The following is a 19228-nucleotide window of genomic DNA, read 5'->3' as shown; positions in this document are numbered from 1 at the left end:
AGCGCGTCTAAAATCTCATTGGTCACAAGCGTTTGCACCAACCAATGGAAATATTTTGCGTCTGAACCGTTGCTTCCGGGTGTCTTCAATGAAGAAATCTCTTTGCATTTGATGCTTTTTGTGTTTTCTAAGGTAAGCTAAAGGCTGACGTTTAGAAAATGAACCGAATATTCGGACGAGGAAAACCCAAAGCGCCTCCTGCGAACCTGTCGGACTGTATCGGCACTGTGAGTACTGTCAGCCTGTGAGCTTTTGTTGTTTATGTCCATATTGTGCGACCTAACGGAGCGGTGCTTAGCTAGCATGGATACAAAAGGCTTGTCAAAACAGCATCCGTGCCAACTAGCTCAGAGGCTACAGTTAATCAGCACTTTGGGCTGGAATAAAAGACACTCAGCCTCGGTTGGACTGTGAAGTAGGGATGTGTTTGTTAACCACAGCTCTCAATTATGTTCCAAGCTTTTACCTCTCTAATTTTTTTCCTCTAATGCACCCACATACAGGCATGGCGTTTTAGCACAGTGTTTTGTCTGCCAGGACGCTGGAAATCATTACCTCTAATTGATCTCTTCCTCGCTCCAGGTGGATGCGAGGGCTGAGTCCATTGAAAAGAAAATTGGCAGGCTAGATGCGGAACTCTTGAAGTACAAGGATCAGCTGAAAAAGATGAGAGATGGGCCCTCGAAGGTAGGACACATGATGTTAACTTTGGGTGTTTAAAAGGCTAGAAGACAAATACGTCGATGTTATTTATTTATTTTTGCTTTCAATTGCAGAACATGGTGAAGCAGAAGGCAATGAGAGTCCTGAAGCAGAAGAGAATGTGAGTCCTTCACTGTGCAAACATCTGTATGCTTTATCTCAAAGATGTGAGCGTGATAGCCTCTCTGATACACACACACACATATATAGGTAGATAGATAGATGGATATACATAGTGTGGATGTTGGCAAATAAGAGGAAAGTTTTAATATGTTAATATTTTGGAGATTAGGTTGAACAAAAAATTAAGCCTGTAAACTAAAATCATCTAAACAAAGGTTTATTTCACCATATGATTTAAGTGAATTGCAGGTACTGATTTGTGACAGAAAGATAGCATTAATAGTGAAAGGGAATGTTTATAAGATGGTTGTAAGACCCGCTATGATGTGTGGTTTGGAGATCGTGGCACAGGAGGTCAAGCTGGAGGTGGCAGAGTTAAAGATTTTGAGGGTTTGTATTGGAAGTGACCACAGGGACAGCTCAGGTTGAGCAGTTTGGAGGTGAAATTAAAGCGTCAAGGTTGCAATAGTTGGGTGATGTCCAAAGATAAGATAAGATAAGAGATAAGATAAGATAAAACTTTATTAATCCCTCGGGTGGGTTCCTCTGGGAAATTCGGTTTCCAAAAGCACAGCACTGACAGAAGTTACAGAGGGTGAGCAGAATATTATATATATACACACACACATATATAAATACAGAGACATATATAAATAAAATATACGAAGGGGATAAATAGAATAAATAGGAATAAAATAAAAAATAAAAATACAAGTGAATTGCACATTTCAAGTATTGAGGTCTATTGCACCGTTGACTATTAACAAAAAGTATTGCACAAAAGGTAATTGCACAGTGAAGTGAAGAGGCACTACAGCTTAGTTGTTCCCCCCTCCTTTGTCCTCCTGTTTCCCCTCCCTCTCCCCACCAGAGAGGAGTTAAACAGTCTGATGGCGTGTGGGACAAAGGAGTTTTTAAGTCTGTTGGTTCTTGTCTTTGGGAGAAGCAGCCTGTCACTGAACAGACTCTTCTGGTTGTTTATGGCCGTGTGCAGAGGATGCCCAGCATTGTCTATAATGTTCAGCAGTTTTTTTAGTGTCCTTCTCTAGTGTCCTTTTCTCAAAGGAGGTCCAGTTGAATATATTGGACGAAGGATGTTGAATATGGAGCTGCCAGGCAGGAGTTAAACAGGACAACCACAGAGGTTTATAGATTTAATGAAAGAGGACCTGCAAAGGGTTGGTGTGACAGAGTAGGGTGAGATAGAGGCAGATGATCCGCTAAAGGGAGCATCTGAAAGAAGAAGAAGCTCTTACAGGTAAAGACGAATACATCAATGCATGAAGTGTTGAATCTGAAAGAAAACAAAACACGACTCTCCTCCTACCAGATCTGCCAACCCAAAGCATTGTGAGGAGGTAGTAAAAGTGAGTTCTTATATAAGGAGTGAGCAAGTGAACTAAATGAGGCAAATGTGGAGAGACAAATGAAGTCAACTATTTAAATGTCTCACACAGGAATTATTGTGTCATATATCTATCGTAATAATAAAAACTGCTTTGTTTAGGGCTGTAACTGGTGATTATTAACATCATAGATGTCAAACCTAGGGCTAAATATTTTTGGCTCTCTAATTGGAGCTGCAAAATTTCATAACAGCTCACATGTCATATTAAACAATCAGGCTCACCGCCACAGTACCTCAAAGCAAACAAGCTTGCTAACACTGAATGCAACAAAGAGTGTAAGCAAGCTGAAGATCATCATTCGATGAAACTAACAGAACCAAATTATCTGCAAAAAGCAGCAGCTTATTTGATTATAGTGGCAGCTTGCTCACATTGCTTCCATTAAGGCAGACTTGTTCCCAGTGGTGTTTCACTTGGCCAGTTTTGTCCTTTGTCACCAGTTTTGTTCATAACTTTCACAAACAAAATTTCTTGGTGCAGCTAAGAGGTCAAGGGCATTAGGTCCATCTGCAGATGCAATCTATCCTTTTTGCAGATGATGTGGTTCTGTTGTCTTTATCAAGCGACGACCTCCAGCTCGCACTGGGGCAGTTTGCAGCCGACTATCTCACCCTACTCTGTCACATCAACCCTTTGCAGATGGCTGGGGTGTGAAAAGCTCTTGATTTTACTATAACATAGGAGAGTAATAATGTATGTAAAGACTCAAATGTATTAAAGCATCTGTATTGTTTTTACATAGGTATGAAGGTCAAAGGGAGCAGCTGGCTCAACAATCCTTTAACATGGAGCAGGCAAACTACACGATCCAGACATTAAAGGACACCAAAACAACAGTAAGAGTCACACAGCATGACTCCAAGACTCCAACTTTTTAGTTGCTGTTAAGCACTTTTTTCCAAATCACAGCTTTCATACGTACCAAACATCTAGATTTCTGACATACTATATTGTATCGCTAAGCTTTTGATTTTGTCCATTCACTAAAAAAATCTCATTAGAAAGTTCCCTGGTTGTGGTAGTGGATGTGTTCAGATTGTCTGTACCTGATGAGAAAATGTTGTCAGCGACTAAATCCACATGTATTTTTTGTCCCCAGGTGGAGGCCATGAAGATTGGTGCCAAGGATATGAAAAAGGCTTACAAGGACGTCAGACTTGATCAGATTGATGTATGTTTGTCTAAACCAGAGCTTCCCAAAGTGTGGGACCCTGCAGAGCCATTGCAGGGGAGGTGCGGTATGAAAAGGGGAAAAAAAACAAAACGCTTGGACACTGCTAGCACGGGGCGCCCACACAAACGCAAAGCAAGAGATGAAGCATAGCTCAATATGTTTCCAAACCAACTTCATTCTAAGCCAAAGACTAGAAAATATGGTGAAGCATATCTTCCCTTTGGTTTCACCTGCACAAGTGCCGAGTTAGGTCTCCCTGCAGAATTGGTTTTCCCTTTCTCGGGAGCAGCGCTGGGCTGTTCAAATCACGGGCAAACAGGATTCTACGTTCTTGATTTTTAGTTCACAAACACTTGTTGTAAGGATTAACTACTCCTGACATTTTGGAGATTACAGGAGTTTATACAGTAAAGTTACAGCGAGATACAAATAATATCAGGCTGATCCTGCCACGATTTGTCCCCCGGTTCAAATCACGGACAAACAGTAGTTTGTCCGTGATTTTGTCCACAGTTGTTTATGTTTTTGAACCCATTTTGCACAGAGAGGCATTTTTTTAAAAATGTATTGATAGCAATGTTGAATATTATTACACAGGAAAAAAACAACTACACGTAAAATAATTACATCGTGACGCCTCTGCCTTTCTAAATGGAGGGACAGTAACTGCGTGTGTGTATGTAAGCGTGTAAAACCTGCAGATGATTAACAGTATTTCGTCTCTATCTGCCATTCTGCAATTCATCTCATGTAAACAATAACGTGGCGCACAGCGTGACATGAAAAAAGGCACATACCTTTGACGTTGCGTGACGAACTCTGTATTCCTCGTCCACACATAAACGCAAAAAAGGAATTTTAAAAAATCTCAGTTTTTTGTCATTTGAAACGCCGTTTACATGTGGACGAAACAGCTGCGCTTTCAAAAATACCCGTGTAGGCGTGGACATAGCGTAAAAGAGTTAGTCGTTTATTTTATTACTACTACCTGTCATTTATTGCAGATTACTTGTATTTGCTTAATTGTTTACTAAATGTTTGAGGTGTGAAATAAACGGTAATGGAGCAAAATATGGGCGTGTGTGGTTGGAGGAATGTGTGCGTTCGTAGCCAAAAATGGGGAGATACTTGAGGCCAGGAGAATTACTTACTGTATGTGAAGCATCAATTGTAAGAAAAGTCACCTCACATTACATCACATTTCTGCAACACTTACACTGTACTCTTAGTAGCAGCCAGATTCAGCAATTTATCAGCTCTTACTGTATAATTAAACTTGCTCTGATTTCAGAACCCTGCAGTAAAAAAATGGGTTAATAGTTTTGTTTAAATGAGTTCTAATCAACACACTTAATAGGTCTCATTTATTTTCAGTGCCCCCAGCTGCTATGTGATTCTCTCTTCCTATTTGTGCAGCAGTTGATTAAAAACTGATGAAATTAAAATGATGATTTTACATGCTGGATAAAAGTTAAAATCTCACAATTGAGGCATTAAAAGTGAACACAAGTATTTGGACTTCCAGGATTTACAGGACCAGCTGGAGGACATGATGGATGAAGCCAATGAGGTGCAAGAAGCCCTGAGCCGCAGCTATGGCACTCCAGACATCGACGAGGAGGATCTTGAAGCAGGTAAATGTACATTTTGTTGGCAGTTTTTCATTTAGGGTGCATTAAAGTGAACAGTCGCAGTGTTGTGACCAGTGTTGGATCAGTTACCTGAAAAAAGTAATCAGTAACTAATTACTGATTACCCCCCCCCCCCCCCAAAAAAAAGTAATCCCGTTACTTTAGTGATTACTTATTTTCAAAAGTAATTAATTACTTTTGAAACAACCTGAATAGGTAATAAAGTGATAGATCTTTCAGCCCAATTCTACTTTTTCTGCATAATCCATCATACAAAATGTAATCAAATGGAAAAGTCTCTTTTTAAAACTTGTTTTATTAGTTTTAATCTTTTAACTTTATGCATCAAGCAAAAATTAAATTATATGCAACATTCTCTGACTGGAAGAAATTTGTTTAACATTTAAACCTATTTTCTGCATATTCCAGCACATAAAATAAAATATTTTTTGTGTTTACACTCTTTCAAATAAATGCAAGTGAAACAGCAGAAAATAAATAAAATCAAAGACTCAGCAGTCCTGTTGCTCTATTTTCACCCGTATAGCAGGCGGATGTTTGCCCTGGTGCAGGTGTGCCGCAGCAGTCAGTGGAAGAATCCGCGAGTTTGTCTGTGAATTTCCCATTCCATTGCAGCGTACTCAGTGCTTGCTTGGAAGTTTAGGGGGGGTTTTGCTGTAAAAAGAAGTTTTCTTGCCACGCAGTGAACAGCGGACGCTAATGTTTTTGTCACATTTTACGGAATCAAACTCAAAGTAAGGTCAGTACTTCCACGCTTTAAACGCTACACGCTCATACTCGCTGCGTTACTAAAATCATGGTTTTAGTAACGCAGTAACGCAGCATGCTTACGGGAAAGTAACAGTAATCTAATTACCTTTTTTGCAATAGTAATCCCTTACTTTACTCGTTACTTGAAAAAAGTAATCGGATTACAGTAAGGCGTCACTTGTAACGCCTTACTGCCCATCTCTGGTTGTGACACATAAATATGTCCAGTGACATATTTTGTGGGTGGAGCCATTGTGACCAAACATTTTTTTGTTTCGGTTTTGTGGAACAGACTGATGTATTACCTATAGCTAGAGCGACGAACTTCAAATATAGCCATGTAATGAAAATATAGCCATTCCCTATGGTATCAGCATCCATCCAGAAAACATGCAAACTCCACACAGGAAGGCCAGCTGATTCAAACCCAGGACCCTCTTGCTGTGATGCAATGATGTTAACCACCAAGACACTGTAAGCCCAGCCCAGCTGTTATATGGCAAGAGGCAGGGTATATCCTGGATATGTTACCAGTTTATCACAGGACATTTGTGGTATAAGACAATGATGCTAACCACCCTGCCACTGCACTACACCACAGAGATGTCAACTCTCTAGATGCATCTAACTTCCATAGTGAGGAAAAGTTAAACTTTTGACTCTAGTGGGACTCAAACCCGCAACCTTTGAATCACTCCTTAAGTGTATGCTTAGAAGTCCAATGCGCTATCCATTGCGCCACAGAGCCAGATGTGTGACCTTGTCCTTGTTGACAAATCAGATTCCTCTGTGAATTTGAAGCAGCTTCTGTGTTCAGAGTTTCCCTTGAATAAAGGAATAATGACAGAACAAAGTCTGGACTTTCTGGATCCATGAATGCCTCCTCTGTTTTCACACGTCCATCCAGCTTCTTCCATTTCTCTCTCACCAGTCTATCACAGAAATGCAATTAACCTTTCACACTAATTAACCTAACTTGCAGAATACCTGGATGCTCCAGGTAATCCCACAGTCATCTCTTATTTTTGGTTCTGGAGAGTGGAAATTCCCTCTTGGATGCTAAAGTCTCAGATTATGTGATGACATCACATCTGAGTGATTAGCTTCCATAGATAGTGGTGTCTATACAGATTTGTCATTTGAGACAGAAATTTTTCTTGTAGTTTCAGTATTAAGATGTACATGACTTTAACATTAAGAAAACACATGTACCTTCTACATTAAGAAGTTAAAAGTTTGACTCTGGTGGGACTTGAACCCACAACCTTTGAATCACTGCTGAAGTGCTTGCTTAGAAGTCCAACACGCTATCCATTGCGCCACAGAGCCAGATGTGAGGCCTTGTCCTGTGTAGTAGATTCAGTATTAAGATGTACATGACTTTAACATAACAAAGAAACATGTAGCTTCTACATTAAGAAGTTAAAAGTTTGACTCTGATGGGACTTGAACCCACAACCTTTGAATCACTGCTGAAGTGCTTGCTTAGAAGTCCAATGCGCTATCCATTGCGCCACAGAGCCAGATGTGGTTTTTCCTGTTTTACTTTTTGTCAGATGTGATTTGACCATTTAAAAAAGTGGTATGTTGAAGTGGCTCCTATGGACTGAGTTTCCCTTGAATAAAGGAAAATCTGGACTTTGAAGATCCATTGATTCCTCCATAGTTGTCAGCCATCCATCCAACTTCTTGTATTTATCGGATTCAGGGTCGCTGGGGGCACTGGTGCCTATCCCAGCTGTCATAGGGTGAGAGGCAGGCTCTACCCCTGGTCAGCAACAGGTCACCAATCTGTCACCCCATGTGCGACTTGGGACTGTGGTAGAACCCACGCTGACACAGGGAGCACTCCTCACAGAAAGGCCACAGGCTGGAGTGGAACTCAGAGCCTTTTTACTATGAAATAACAATAGCAATCTTCACATGGACTACAGTAACCGATTTAAAAGCCCAACCTCAAGAAAAATGCTTCATGTAAACACACCAGTTGGAAGATTCTGAGAAATCCAGACAATGGCATTTATTTCCATCAAAAAACACAGTTTCTTCTTCTACTATTTCTAGGAAGTTAGACAATTTGGTGCATGCCATTTCAAACATTTGATGCATGTTTATGCACATCATGATCTATCTACCCAAGTTTGTATCAACAACCTGCTATTTGGTTCGTTTTCATGCTTCAATGCTTCTAATACGCTAATGAAATAGTGACTAATGTAATGTAAATATCTACTAAAAGTGTTGGCTTGTCAATGACACACCTTATATATGCAGACTACTTATATTAGGCCTAAAAAGCCAATACTACTTTCTGATGATGCATGTAACTTCTACATTAAGAATTTAAACATTCAACTCTGGTGGGACTCAAACCCAAAACCTTTGAATCACTCCTGAAGTGCTTGTTTAGAAGGCTAATGCGCTGTCCATTGCACCACAGAGCCACATGTGAAAGGCTGTGCTGTGTCATATGTTCTTAAATCTATTTCCTCTGTCAATTTGAAGCAGCTCCTCCATAATTTTCCCTTATAAAAAAAAAAGAGGGAACATAGTCTAGACTTTCTGGATTGTTGCTAGAACCTAGCCCAGCTGTGATAGGGGAAGACACAGGGTACACCTCGGATCTGTCACCAGTTTATCAGAGAGATACAGTCAACCAAGCTCCCATGTAAACATGTACATGTAAACTGTCTTATCTCTTATTTGGTTTTTAAGCAACTGGAGAGTGGAAATCCCTTCTTGTATGCTAAAATCCCAGACCTCAATGCTAAGTTATTAGCTTCCATGTATAGTGATGAGGACTTCTTATTTGAGTTAGAAGTTGCCTTGTAGTTCCGTTCTTAAGAATTACATAACTCTTACATTAAAAAGAGGTTAAAAGTGTTGACTTTGGTGGGACTCAAACCCACAACCTTTGAATCCCTCCTGAAGTGTATGCTTAGAAGTTCAATGCACTGTCCATTGCCAGGTGCGAGAGGATGCCCTATGCCATTTTTTGTCAGATGTGATCCATCCATTAAAAATGTGGTAAATAGTGACTAAAGTAATTTAAAAATCTACTAAAAGTGCTAGCTAGCTATTGCATAGACATGCTTTGTCTATGCCGACTTGTTATTTGAGGCTTAATCCAGTAACTAAAATGCCTTTTCGTTAGATGCATCTAACTTCTATAGTGAGGAAAAGTTAAAGATTCAACTCTGGTGGGACTTGAACCCACAACCTTCAAATCACTCCTTAAGTGTATGCTTAGAAGTCCAATGTGCAATCCATTGCGCCATATGTGAAGGGTTATCCTGTGTCACTTGTTGTGAAATCTGACTCCTCTGTGAATCCGAGGAGCTTCTGTGGACTGAGTTTCCCTTATATAAAGGAAAAAAGAGGGAACAAAGTCTGGACTTTCTGGATCCATGGGTTCCTCTATTGTCCCATTCATTCAACTCCTTCCGCTTGAGGGTTGCTAGAACCTATCTAAAATGCATTTTAGTTACTTTCTGGGAAGGCAATATTTTATGATCCTGTATTTAGGCACATAAAATCTCTTTTTCAGGAGATACACCGGCACTGTTGTTTGAATTCTGTTTCATATCACACTCGTTCTCTGCCTTCTTTGCTTCCTGGGGCTCTTTCTCAGATTTCAGCATCCACGATGCGGAGCTTCCAGGACAGCTCGGATCTCTTTTTATTGGAGCTAAGACCTCTTTGCTAGTGTGTAATTTGAGCAATGATCTGGAGTATTACAGTGACAGTACCACTGTGGTTTCAGAGCTGGATGCACTGGGTGATGAGCTGCTGCTGGATGATGACACCTCCTACCTGGATGAGGCCTCAGCTGCCCCGTCTATCCCTGAAGGAATCCCCAGTGACAGCAAGACAAATAAGGTGACAGTCTACAGAGCTCAGTTTTCATGACATGAAGGGCAGGGTTGTGGAAAATACATGAAAGTAAAATAAAAAGTAATCATAAAGACTTTTTCCTACTTCAAAATGGACCTTTGGGGTGTGACTGTGTATGTAAGCAGACTATTAAACCTGCCACGAATTCTGGTGCCAGTTTCTAATCCTGTGTATGTGTTTGGTAGATTAGCTATAATGTGCAAAACTCTATCGTTTAAACACAAACCTGCTAAGTGAATAACACTTGAAATGTAAGTGTTTTGCTCATGGCTGATGTTTTTTTCTTCTTTTGTGTTCAGGATGGTGTGCTCGTGGATGAGTTCGGCCTCCCTCAGATTCCTGCCACATAAACAAGAAGCAAATAAAAACAGCTGCACTCGAACTGAAAACACTTTTATATGTAGAGTAACATTTATACATGCAAAACCATTTGACGTGAGAACACTACGATTTGGAGGCTGTTCTGGTTTCAGGTTGTGTATCGTTACTTCTACCGTGCTGGCATGTGGCCTTGTAACATACTAAACCTTTTTTTTTTTAAACATAATTCCCTTCATCTTCTCTTCCTTTCATCATCAACAGCTTGTCTGTGTCGTTCATTAGTGTTCCTTAGTGTTCCTTAGTGTTTATTTATTTCTGTTTGTTATTAATTTTGTGTGATTTTTAGTCACTAAGATCGTGTCTGCATTCTCAAAAGTGGAGGTTATTCACACTTGGGCTGTTTAAAATATCTGCAGGGTTATTTGAAACATGCAAAATAAAAATTTTGTTTTAAATCAGCTGTGAGTTCTTAATTTATGGCGTATTTGTTCATCCTCCTCTATCTTGTTTTTAGCTCTTAAGTAGACATTGCTGGTACCACGTTGCCATCAGCCTGTTTTAATTCTCCATGGCATAGATTCAACAAGGTGCTGGAAACATTCCTCAAAGATGTGATTCAACCATGATGTGAATCTCCTGCTCCACCACATCTGGAGTCCATTTGAGTACAGCGAACTTGCTGTCATGTTCAGGAAACTAGTTTGAGATGATTTGTGAGAAACAGCCATCAAAGGATGGATGCTTTTCTGTGGGTGTGGTCATAAAGGGATGGATTTGGTCAGCAACAATACTCAGGTAGGCTGAGGTGTTTAAATCATAAGTGTGTCAAGTCCTTCATGTTATTACACCACAAGCAGCAGCCTGGTCTTTTGAATCAGGCATGGTGGATCCATGGTTTTATGTTGTTTACACCAGATTCTGATCCTGTTTTGCAAACTTCTCTCATTTTTGATCAGAGATTTTTGTAGCTTCAGTTTCCTGTTCTTAGGTGACATGGAATGGTACCAGGTGTGGTGTTCTGTTACTGTAACCCATCTGCTTCAGGCTTGAGAGCTCTTGGCCATACCTGGATGGCAAGAAGTGGACCTTTCATTTTTTCTGTTGCCACGCTATGATCAGTGTGGCCATTCTCTGACCTCTGGCATCACTGAGTCATTTCCACCTGGAGAATTGTCGCTTACTGGATGTTTTCTCTTTTTTGAACCCTTCTCTATAAACCCTAGAGATGGTTGTGTGGAGAAATCCCAGTGGATCAACAGTTTCTGAAATACTCATACTAGCCCGTCTGGCAGCAACAACATACCACATTCAAATTCACTTAAGTAGGGCCATACCAGTGAAACGCCCCTTTCTCTCGGTATAAAGTAGTTTAAGTGCACTACTTAAACTACTCTGAGATATCTCAGTATAAGAAGTGCAGTTTCAACAATGCGTCTTGTTTTTCTCTCCATGATAAAGAAAATCTGCTGTACAATGTAATGTAATGAAGCAAATCTGTCAGCACAACTCTTTGGGCTTAAATTGTAGAAAAAAAAATAAAAAATTCAAATTATGGGAAAAGTTCTGCCCAAACTGTCATGTAAATAGAAATTACAGTTAAAGGTCCAAAATGTATTTATGTTTCCAATTGTGTTTCAGATTGAAGTCTTTTTCTTTTTTAGATTGAGGCCATTTTTCGCATTACTGCCATTTGATTGGCGGACTACATATTTGCATTCACAAACGATGGCCTAATATACCTAATATATACCACATAAGCGACCAGTGAATGTTTGTATTATTGGATCTATCTTACAATATAAAGCGCCTTGAGGCGACTGTTGTTTGGGTTTAGTGATGTGTAAATAAAACTAAATCGACTTGAATTGTAAATATCTTATATAGTTACTTTAAACCTCAGCACTTGCCTTACAAAGGATTTTCACCCTGGTACAAAAACTCTTTTACTCACAGTTAACAAGCAACTGTTCTTCACTTATAAGGACATTATTGAAGTGATTTGGAAACAGCCTGGTATTACCAGCAATCGAGTTACACATGCGCTCTGTGGGACACGAACCTACAACCTTAAAAACGTTGTTAGCGCTGATACAGAAACTCCATTTGCGAAACAGCTAGGTATATCACGACTCTGCGTTTTATCTGTTTTGTGTTCTTTAACATCATGAATTCAGACCTATTTTGGCCATGTAAAAAATCATTATAGAGTTGTAATGTTATAATTGTTGCAATGTCTGCTCCCCCACTGGCCACGTCTGTCATCACGTTTTTTAATCTCAATGACACTTTTTACCTGCATAAATAAAGGGTAAGTAAAAGTGAGTGCAGCTTTTACCTAATGTTCTTTTGGCTCAAAATGATTTTAAATATTCTTAAGAGACATGTCTGAGATATGTTTCACAGATAATAAGTTAGCAGGTCATTTACAGTTTAAACAGCGTAAATATTTATTTTAGCCCTTGATCCTCAGCTGTGGTAGACGGGGATGAGATAATGTGAAAGACACGAAAGCACCGATGAGCTGCGCACATAACCAAAGACATATTCAGGAGCATCATGTAAGCATGATATCAGCAATTAACGAGTAACCGTGACTAGTAACGGTATTGAGACGATTCGGAGGACAGATGGTCAGGTTAAAAATGCGACTCTGGTGGGACTCGAACCCACAACCTTTGAATCACCTCTCAAGTGCTTGACTAGAAGTCCAATGCGCTATCCATTGCGCCACAGAGCCGGTTGGGAAAGCACCTTTGGCGCAACATGACCTGACACGTCATACATACAGACATTAATTATACAGAATTTAAAAAGCTTTACTGTAGGAAAACTCTACACACTTAAGCTAAATGTATTTACGTCTGTCAGCAGAGTTTCATCGAAGTGTTATAAGAACTCAAGTTGCGCTGTAGATTTCGGCTCGCGTTTTATCACTTTTGTGTGTAGCTGTTGTGTTTGTATTTGCTGTTCCGCTTTTTTAAACAAGTAAATAAATAAAAAGTCAGATAAAATTAAATAATAAATACAATAATAAATAAGTAAAATTGCATTTAAAAAAAGTGAAAGAAAAGAAAAAAAGGGGGTACTTCCGGTGTTCAAGCTTAACTGGTGGTCGTGCTGATCGGTGAAGAACCACAAAAGTAGTAGGTCCAGATGTGTCTAGTCGTAGATTCGTCACATACATTGACACCTCTTGTTGTAAAAGTTTTGAATGACCAAAGTTTTGTAAGGTCGCTCATCCAAGTGACTTCTTCAATCTCAACTGACTTTAGGTTTCCCCAATCTTATAAACAGCACATTTGCATAATGACTGAAACTAGCACCACTGAAGGAACAATGGGCTAGAGTAACGAAACCGCTCTCCCACTGAAAAGCTTTTGGGGATTTACCTACCTGGATGATTGTGCATGCATCAAGATATTCTCATTGTTGTATCTACTCTGTATGGTAAAATATAATTAATCCAATTTATTTCTGATGCACTCTTGGCCATATTTCTCTTGAAAAAGACATTTAGGAGTCTCAATTACACTTTATTCCAGCATAAATAATGATATGTAAAAGTGACTTACAGCTTCTTTGTTGTGACAGGAATGTTCTTTCAGGCTCAAAATTACTTGATACCATTGATGAGAGACGTGTTTGAGATATGTCTCTCATGAATGGATTATAGGCCAACAATTTAAATATCAGAAATCATTTTTTAGCAGATAATCTTGCCTTGGTCACCTGAGAGAGGGTGTAGGATATTGAAAGACCCCAAATCCCTGATGACCCCGGGCAGATCCCCAAAGATGTATTTAGAACAGCAATGTGCGTGTGTATCTGCATGAACTGGTGATTTTATTTATTTATTGTTAATTAACTTATTACATATAAAATACTTTTGGTAAGCCACATTTTTAATCCAGTCCAACATTACACACACTGGTAGCCCTGGGCTATTTTTCGTGGATTTTCTGCGAGAGGAACAGATAGAATAACACCACTTAACGCTATCACCAGTTAAACTGTAACACCGGAAGTAGTTAGCAATAAGCAACAGTTAGCTTTGCGTTTGATGTTGTGATTAAAGGACGCCGGAAAGCAAAATGTCGGAGCAAAAGATAACTATGACAGTCGCATACGGTAATAAGATTTCGGCTTTAAACTACACCATAATCACCACAAAATATAAGTAAAAATTGGGTTTCGTTGTGGCTAAAGCTAGCCAGAAACGGCTCAGCTTCTGTAGCTCTTCTCCACAGACTGTGTGGTTATGTAGCTTTAACTTAGATCCCGCTGGTTATGTGTTGTTCTTCAATAACAAATCAAATATATAAACTACTGTAAATATCAGCATTTATTAAACACGTTTATGAAGAATTGTGTAGCTGTTGTAATTAGTTTCGTTTGAAGACACGTTACAGCACATTTGGGAAACAGGAGGGCTGCTGAGAGAAATTGTATTGTTGCCAATCGCTTGTTAAATGTTTTGTAATTATTTTTCCTCACACGACAGTGAAACATAATTTTGCAACCCATCGTTAAAAACTGAACCAAACGTGCGCGATAGTTTCTGAGATATGCCGCATGTTCTGTAATTTGATGGGTGCAAATACTTTTAAAGACTTTTTTATTATTGTTTTTTAATCCTGGTAGGTGACATTTACTTTCTGAATAACACCGATACAAGACAAAAGGGTGACAATGATAACTCTCAATCCTTAATAGCTTGAGAGCTGTGTAATATTTATTTATTTTCCTATTTCAGGATCCTCTAAGCACAGCATCACGCTAACAGGACATGAGGATGGAAAAGGACCCACTGTTAAAGACCTGTCAGATGCTCTCGCTCAAGTCACGGGAGTCCCACCTGCCTCTCAGAAACTTATCTTTAAAGGTAGACTTTTAGTCTTCTTTTTTTTACACACTCAAATGAGGCCTAATGTCATATATCTGGTTTTAAAGTAGTCTTTTTTTTAATTTTAGGGAAGTCACTGAAAGACATGGAAGAGAGCCTTTCCAGCTATGGAATAAAAGAAGGCTGCAAACTCATGATGATTGGAAAGAGGGTAAAGCACATTTATACATGTGCTACATCTCTGGTGCGTGCCTGAATATGTGCATTTGCAAAACACTGATGATAATCTCTAAACAGAACAGCCCAGAGGAAGAAGCTGAACTGAGGAAACTCAAAGACATTGAGAAATGTGTGGAGCAGATGGCCAAGAAGCTGGAGAAGGTAGACGGGGAGTTGACTGGACTGAAAAATGTAAGCAATCATGTCTTTTTGTTTTTTGATAATATATAGGAAAATAAATAAATATTACACAGCACTCTTTTGTCCCATCTTCTAATGTATTACTGTCACCCCTATCCTATCACAGGGATTTCTTGCCAAAGACCTCCAGGCAGAGGCCTTGGGTAAACTAGACCACAGAGTAAAAATAGCAGCTGAGCAGTTCATGAAGATCTTGGAGGAGATAGATGCTATGGTAATGCTATTTTAAGCGTAAGCCTCTATTTTGAGTGTCTGCTTTAATCGTGTGTGTCATGTATAACAAACCATCAAATTGCTCCTCTTTTAACAGAGTGTTCCAGAAAATTTCAATGACTGCAGAATGAAGAAAAAAGGACTTGTAAAAACAGTGCAGGTTAGTGTTTGATTATTTTTCTCTCTGACAAAACAATCATGCTTTATTTGAAAACTATTGAGAATCAAAATAAGTCTGATCTTTACCATATGTCCACAGGATTTCCTCGCCCAGTGCGACAAAATCGAGGCTTGTATATCAGACCATCTATCAAAGATCCAGTCAAAAAACTTGGCTTTGGCAGAATAGTGCAGTCTCTTTTGTCACTTATTCTATACATTGCTCTGTGAGCAATGACAAAGTGTGCAGAAAGCTTCACGTGTGAAGCAGATCCTGGTTTATTTATTGCTGGTGTGAAGCAAATGATGAAGTGGAAAGAAGGATGCTGATTATCAGGAACGATGTTGGATACTTAACACAAGCAAATCCTCCTGGTTCAAGACAGATACAAAGTGTCGACTGAGAAACTTTAACCATGAACTTGCAGGAAATGGATCAGATGCCATTTTAATTAGCTAAAAGAGCTGACAATGCCAAATATCTTAAAATGCCCCCTGTTTATTGCCCTGTATGTCTAAAACATAATGAGTTTTGTTCCTCATTGTGCACAAGCTGCAGTGAATGATTTATGATCAGAAATATGTAGACATTGTTTAATTGGGGAAGTTCCAAAAAGCAATATCCACTCAGGATAGTGGATTGTTCCCATTGGGCCACAAGAGGGTTATTATGTTGTGTGATAAACATTTATTGCCCTTATGGGTCTGAATGGGTCACTGTTCCCTGGCTTTTACCTGCCATGCTGTCTTTTGAGAACAAGCAATCAACTAGCGACCTTGTATAAGGCGTACCCTGCCTCCCACCCCCATGAAATTTATTTGGGTTTTAAACGGATTGGCCCAGAGCAATAACAAATTATATCTTACCACCTTCTGCAGCCCTAGCTCATACAAGTAAAAAAAAAGAAAAGGTTAGTACTGCAGGAGTGTCCATATATCGCAATCGCATGTACTATATTCAACATCAAGAATCTTAAGAAATCCAGTGGCTGATCCTGAGTGTTCATGTATCTTTGAATCTTGTGCTAAGACTGATGCATCACATCGAATTCTTCGGTTTTAAAATAAAACTTTTAAAAAAATAAAGAGCACTGGTGATTCTTCTCAGAATACATTTTAATTTCCACGCTTATTCTATAAAATACAGCTGATTCATTTGCAATAACAGACATTAGGTGTCAGTTTATTTCCAGCTTTATCCATGGGGGTCTTTTTAATACATCTCCACTAGCTTATAGAGACCCCCTAGTAGTGATCACAGATGTGCAAATAAGCTTTCAAAGTAGGATTGGTTGGAGGGACCCAGAGGTCAAAAAAGCAGCTTAAATAAATGAGCTTCAGTAAAGTAGACCACAGTAAAGCTTTGTCATGAGCCAAATTACAGGACATAGCTTTCCTAACTTGAATAGAAACTCTTTAAACATAGACATGGAGTAAAGAATGAACCCACTAGTCATCCTTATCCTTTGCACCGTGTTTCAGAATACGTGTGAATGCTACATAGTTGAAATTTCCTTTTTTATCAATGGGCGCCTCGCGGAAGAGCTCGTCCACTTCTTCATCTGTAAACCTGTCACCCATAGTGGTGAGCAGCTCCCGCAGGCACTCCTCCTGAATCACACCTGTGTGAAGAAACAGTTTCACTCTTGCAGGTGCTTCCTGATGTTAGCACTGAGCAGATATCTTCAAATTAAGCACTTACTACAAAACAATGTCTCTACATGCCACAGTCTGAGACAAATTCACATAAAAAGATGCGAAACTTAAACAGTTGAACACATCAGCTCACCTGTGCCCTCCTCGTCGAAACAAGCGAAAGCGTTACGGATCACTTCCTCTGGATCTGTGCCGTTCAGCTTCTCTCCGAACATCGTCAGGAACATGGTGAAGTTGATTGGGCCAGGTGCTTCATTCATCATGGCTTCCAGGTACTCATCTGTGGGGTTCTTACCTGGGAAAAAGCTCAAGGTCAGAGTGACTCTAACCTGCTAACCACATTTAATGGTTTGTTTTTAGAAAAAGATTGAAATCTTTTAACTTCTGAATATGAGCCCCAAATAATGCAGTTTTAACTCCATAAGACGTTATCACTAACTAAATATGTGTAAATAAATCAAGTTTACCTAATGAGGCCAGCATGTCATGCAGGTCTTCTTTGTCGATGAAGCCATCCCTGTTTTGATCGATCATGTTGAAAGCCTCTTTGAACTCCTGGATTTGAGACTGATCAAACATGGCAAACACATTGGAGGTGGCACGCTGAGGACGCTTTTTGGTGTTCTTTCCCTTGGCCCTTTTGCTAGACATGTTGGCAGGCTGTTAGTCCCTCTCCTGTAATACAGGAACATGAAAGTTGTCAGCTTGGATCAAGCAACACGTTCAAATGAAAGATTCATTCACATTTTTTTCTTATCTTGACTTCATTACTGATGCTCTCCATCTGGCCAAAATTCCTTGGTTACACTGGCTATTAAGTGTCTTTAGATTATTGACTGTGCAAGCTATGAACTGGAAGGTTAATGTAGGTGAGTTCAGGCAATGCATTTAATACTAATGTAAACTTACTAACATGGTTACAAGATGTTGGTAATTCAATTTTCAGCCAATTTGGTTGACACTACTATCACATTGTCATATAGCCTCCTAATTTACCTTTTTTTTTAAAAAAATAAAACAGCTAAATATTATACACTCAGTGGCCACTTTGTTAGGTACAACTTTACATTAACACAAGTATGTAGTCAACCAGAACATCACGTGCCACCAACTCAGTGCAGTCTCTTAACAAAGCAGACTTGGTTAGGAATGTCAAATATAGTTCAAACTGGATTTTCCCCACACAACCATTTCTGTGGTTTACAGAGAACACTCTGAAAAAGAGAAAATATCCAGTGAGCAGCAGTTCTTTGGGTGAAAATGCCTTGTTATTGGCAGAGGTTACAGGAGAATGGACAGACTGCTTCAAGTTCAAAGGGAAACAACGGTAACTAAAATATCCACTTGTTACAACCAAAATAATCTGTGAACACACAATGCATTGAACCTTGAAGCAGATTGACTACAGCAGAAGAAGACTGGACTTCTAGTGCCACTCCTGAACAGGTTACAACACACTGACTCACTAAAACTCTAGAAGACTGGAAAAATCTTCCCTTTTCTGATGAGTCTAGTTTTCTGCTGTGGCTTTTAAATGGCAGGGTCAGAATTTGACATTAACAAGCATGGATCTATCCTGCCTTGTATCAACAGCTCAGGCTGATGGTCGCAGTGTATTGGTGTGGTGGATATTTTCTTGGCACACTTTGGGCTCCTTAGTACTACCTGAGCTTCATTTAAAAGCCACACCCGATCTATTGTTGCTGATCGGGTCCACTCCTTTACCAACACAGTTTTCCCATCTTCCGATCTTTTTTTGTCTTTGTTTCGACATCATGGATGTGCACCAGAAAAAAATTTGTGATGGCATCCTGTCTATATGGACCAGCATACCTGAGAAATTCTGCAAGCATCTTATTCAATTTATGCCTTGAAGATTTAAACGAATTATGACAAAAGGGGGTCCAATCCA

The 19228-nt window shown here is 39.5% G+C and overlaps 3 protein-coding genes and 4 non-coding genes across 7 annotated transcripts; 2 read left to right on the top strand and 5 right to left on the bottom strand.

Annotated features, from left to right (window-relative positions):
• Positions 1–53: 53 nt before the first annotated feature.
• Positions 54–10480, top strand: chmp5a (charged multivesicular body protein 5a). Its single transcript, XM_085139473.1, has 8 exons — positions 54–227; positions 583–687; positions 777–823; positions 2977–3070; positions 3334–3405; positions 4934–5042; positions 9574–9689; positions 10004–10480. Exons 1-8 carry the CDS (start codon positions 159–161, stop codon positions 10052–10054), a joined length of 663 nt encoding a protein of 220 aa, XP_084995599.1. The 5' UTR covers positions 54–158; the 3' UTR covers positions 10055–10480.
• trnar-ucu (transfer RNA arginine (anticodon UCU)) lies at positions 6467–6558 on the bottom strand. Its single transcript is given in 2 exon segments — positions 6467–6502; positions 6522–6558. It is a non-coding gene; the product is annotated as a tRNA-Arg (tRNA).
• trnar-ucu (transfer RNA arginine (anticodon UCU)) lies at positions 7048–7139 on the bottom strand. Its single transcript is given in 2 exon segments — positions 7048–7083; positions 7103–7139. It is a non-coding gene; the product is annotated as a tRNA-Arg (tRNA).
• trnar-ucu (transfer RNA arginine (anticodon UCU)) lies at positions 7242–7333 on the bottom strand. Its single transcript is given in 2 exon segments — positions 7242–7277; positions 7297–7333. It is a non-coding gene; the product is annotated as a tRNA-Arg (tRNA).
• Positions 10481–12670: 2190 nt separating the features above from the next.
• Positions 12671–12762, bottom strand: trnar-ucu (transfer RNA arginine (anticodon UCU)). Its single transcript is given in 2 exon segments — positions 12671–12706; positions 12726–12762. It is a non-coding gene; the product is annotated as a tRNA-Arg (tRNA).
• A 1257-nt stretch (positions 12763–14019) lies between these two features.
• bag1 (BCL2 associated athanogene 1) lies at positions 14020–17993 on the top strand. Its single transcript, XM_085139474.1, has 7 exons — positions 14020–14153; positions 14779–14907; positions 14997–15079; positions 15166–15279; positions 15395–15502; positions 15599–15661; positions 15761–17993. Exons 1-7 carry the CDS (start codon positions 14117–14119, stop codon positions 15848–15850), a joined length of 624 nt encoding a protein of 207 aa, XP_084995600.1. The 5' UTR covers positions 14020–14116; the 3' UTR covers positions 15851–17993.
• myl12.2 (myosin, light chain 12, genome duplicate 2) lies at positions 16759–17967 on the bottom strand. Its single transcript, XM_085139475.1, has 3 exons — positions 17784–17967; positions 17450–17611; positions 16759–17282 (listed from the first exon to the last, which is right to left on the bottom strand). The coding sequence occupies exons 1-3, from the start codon at positions 17965–17967 to the stop codon at positions 17110–17112; spliced, it is 519 nt and encodes a 172-aa protein (XP_084995601.1). The 3' UTR covers positions 16759–17109.
• Positions 17994–19228: the final 1235 nt, after the last annotated feature.

Source organism: Neolamprologus multifasciatus, chromosome 18 (genome assembly GCF_963576455.1).
Source record: "Neolamprologus multifasciatus chromosome 18, fNeoMul1.2, whole genome shotgun sequence".
NCBI lineage: Eukaryota > Metazoa > Chordata > Actinopteri > Cichliformes > Cichlidae > Neolamprologus > Neolamprologus multifasciatus.
The sequence above is the reverse complement of the archived record's forward strand: the minus strand, read 5'-3'. Positions and strand labels throughout refer to the sequence as shown.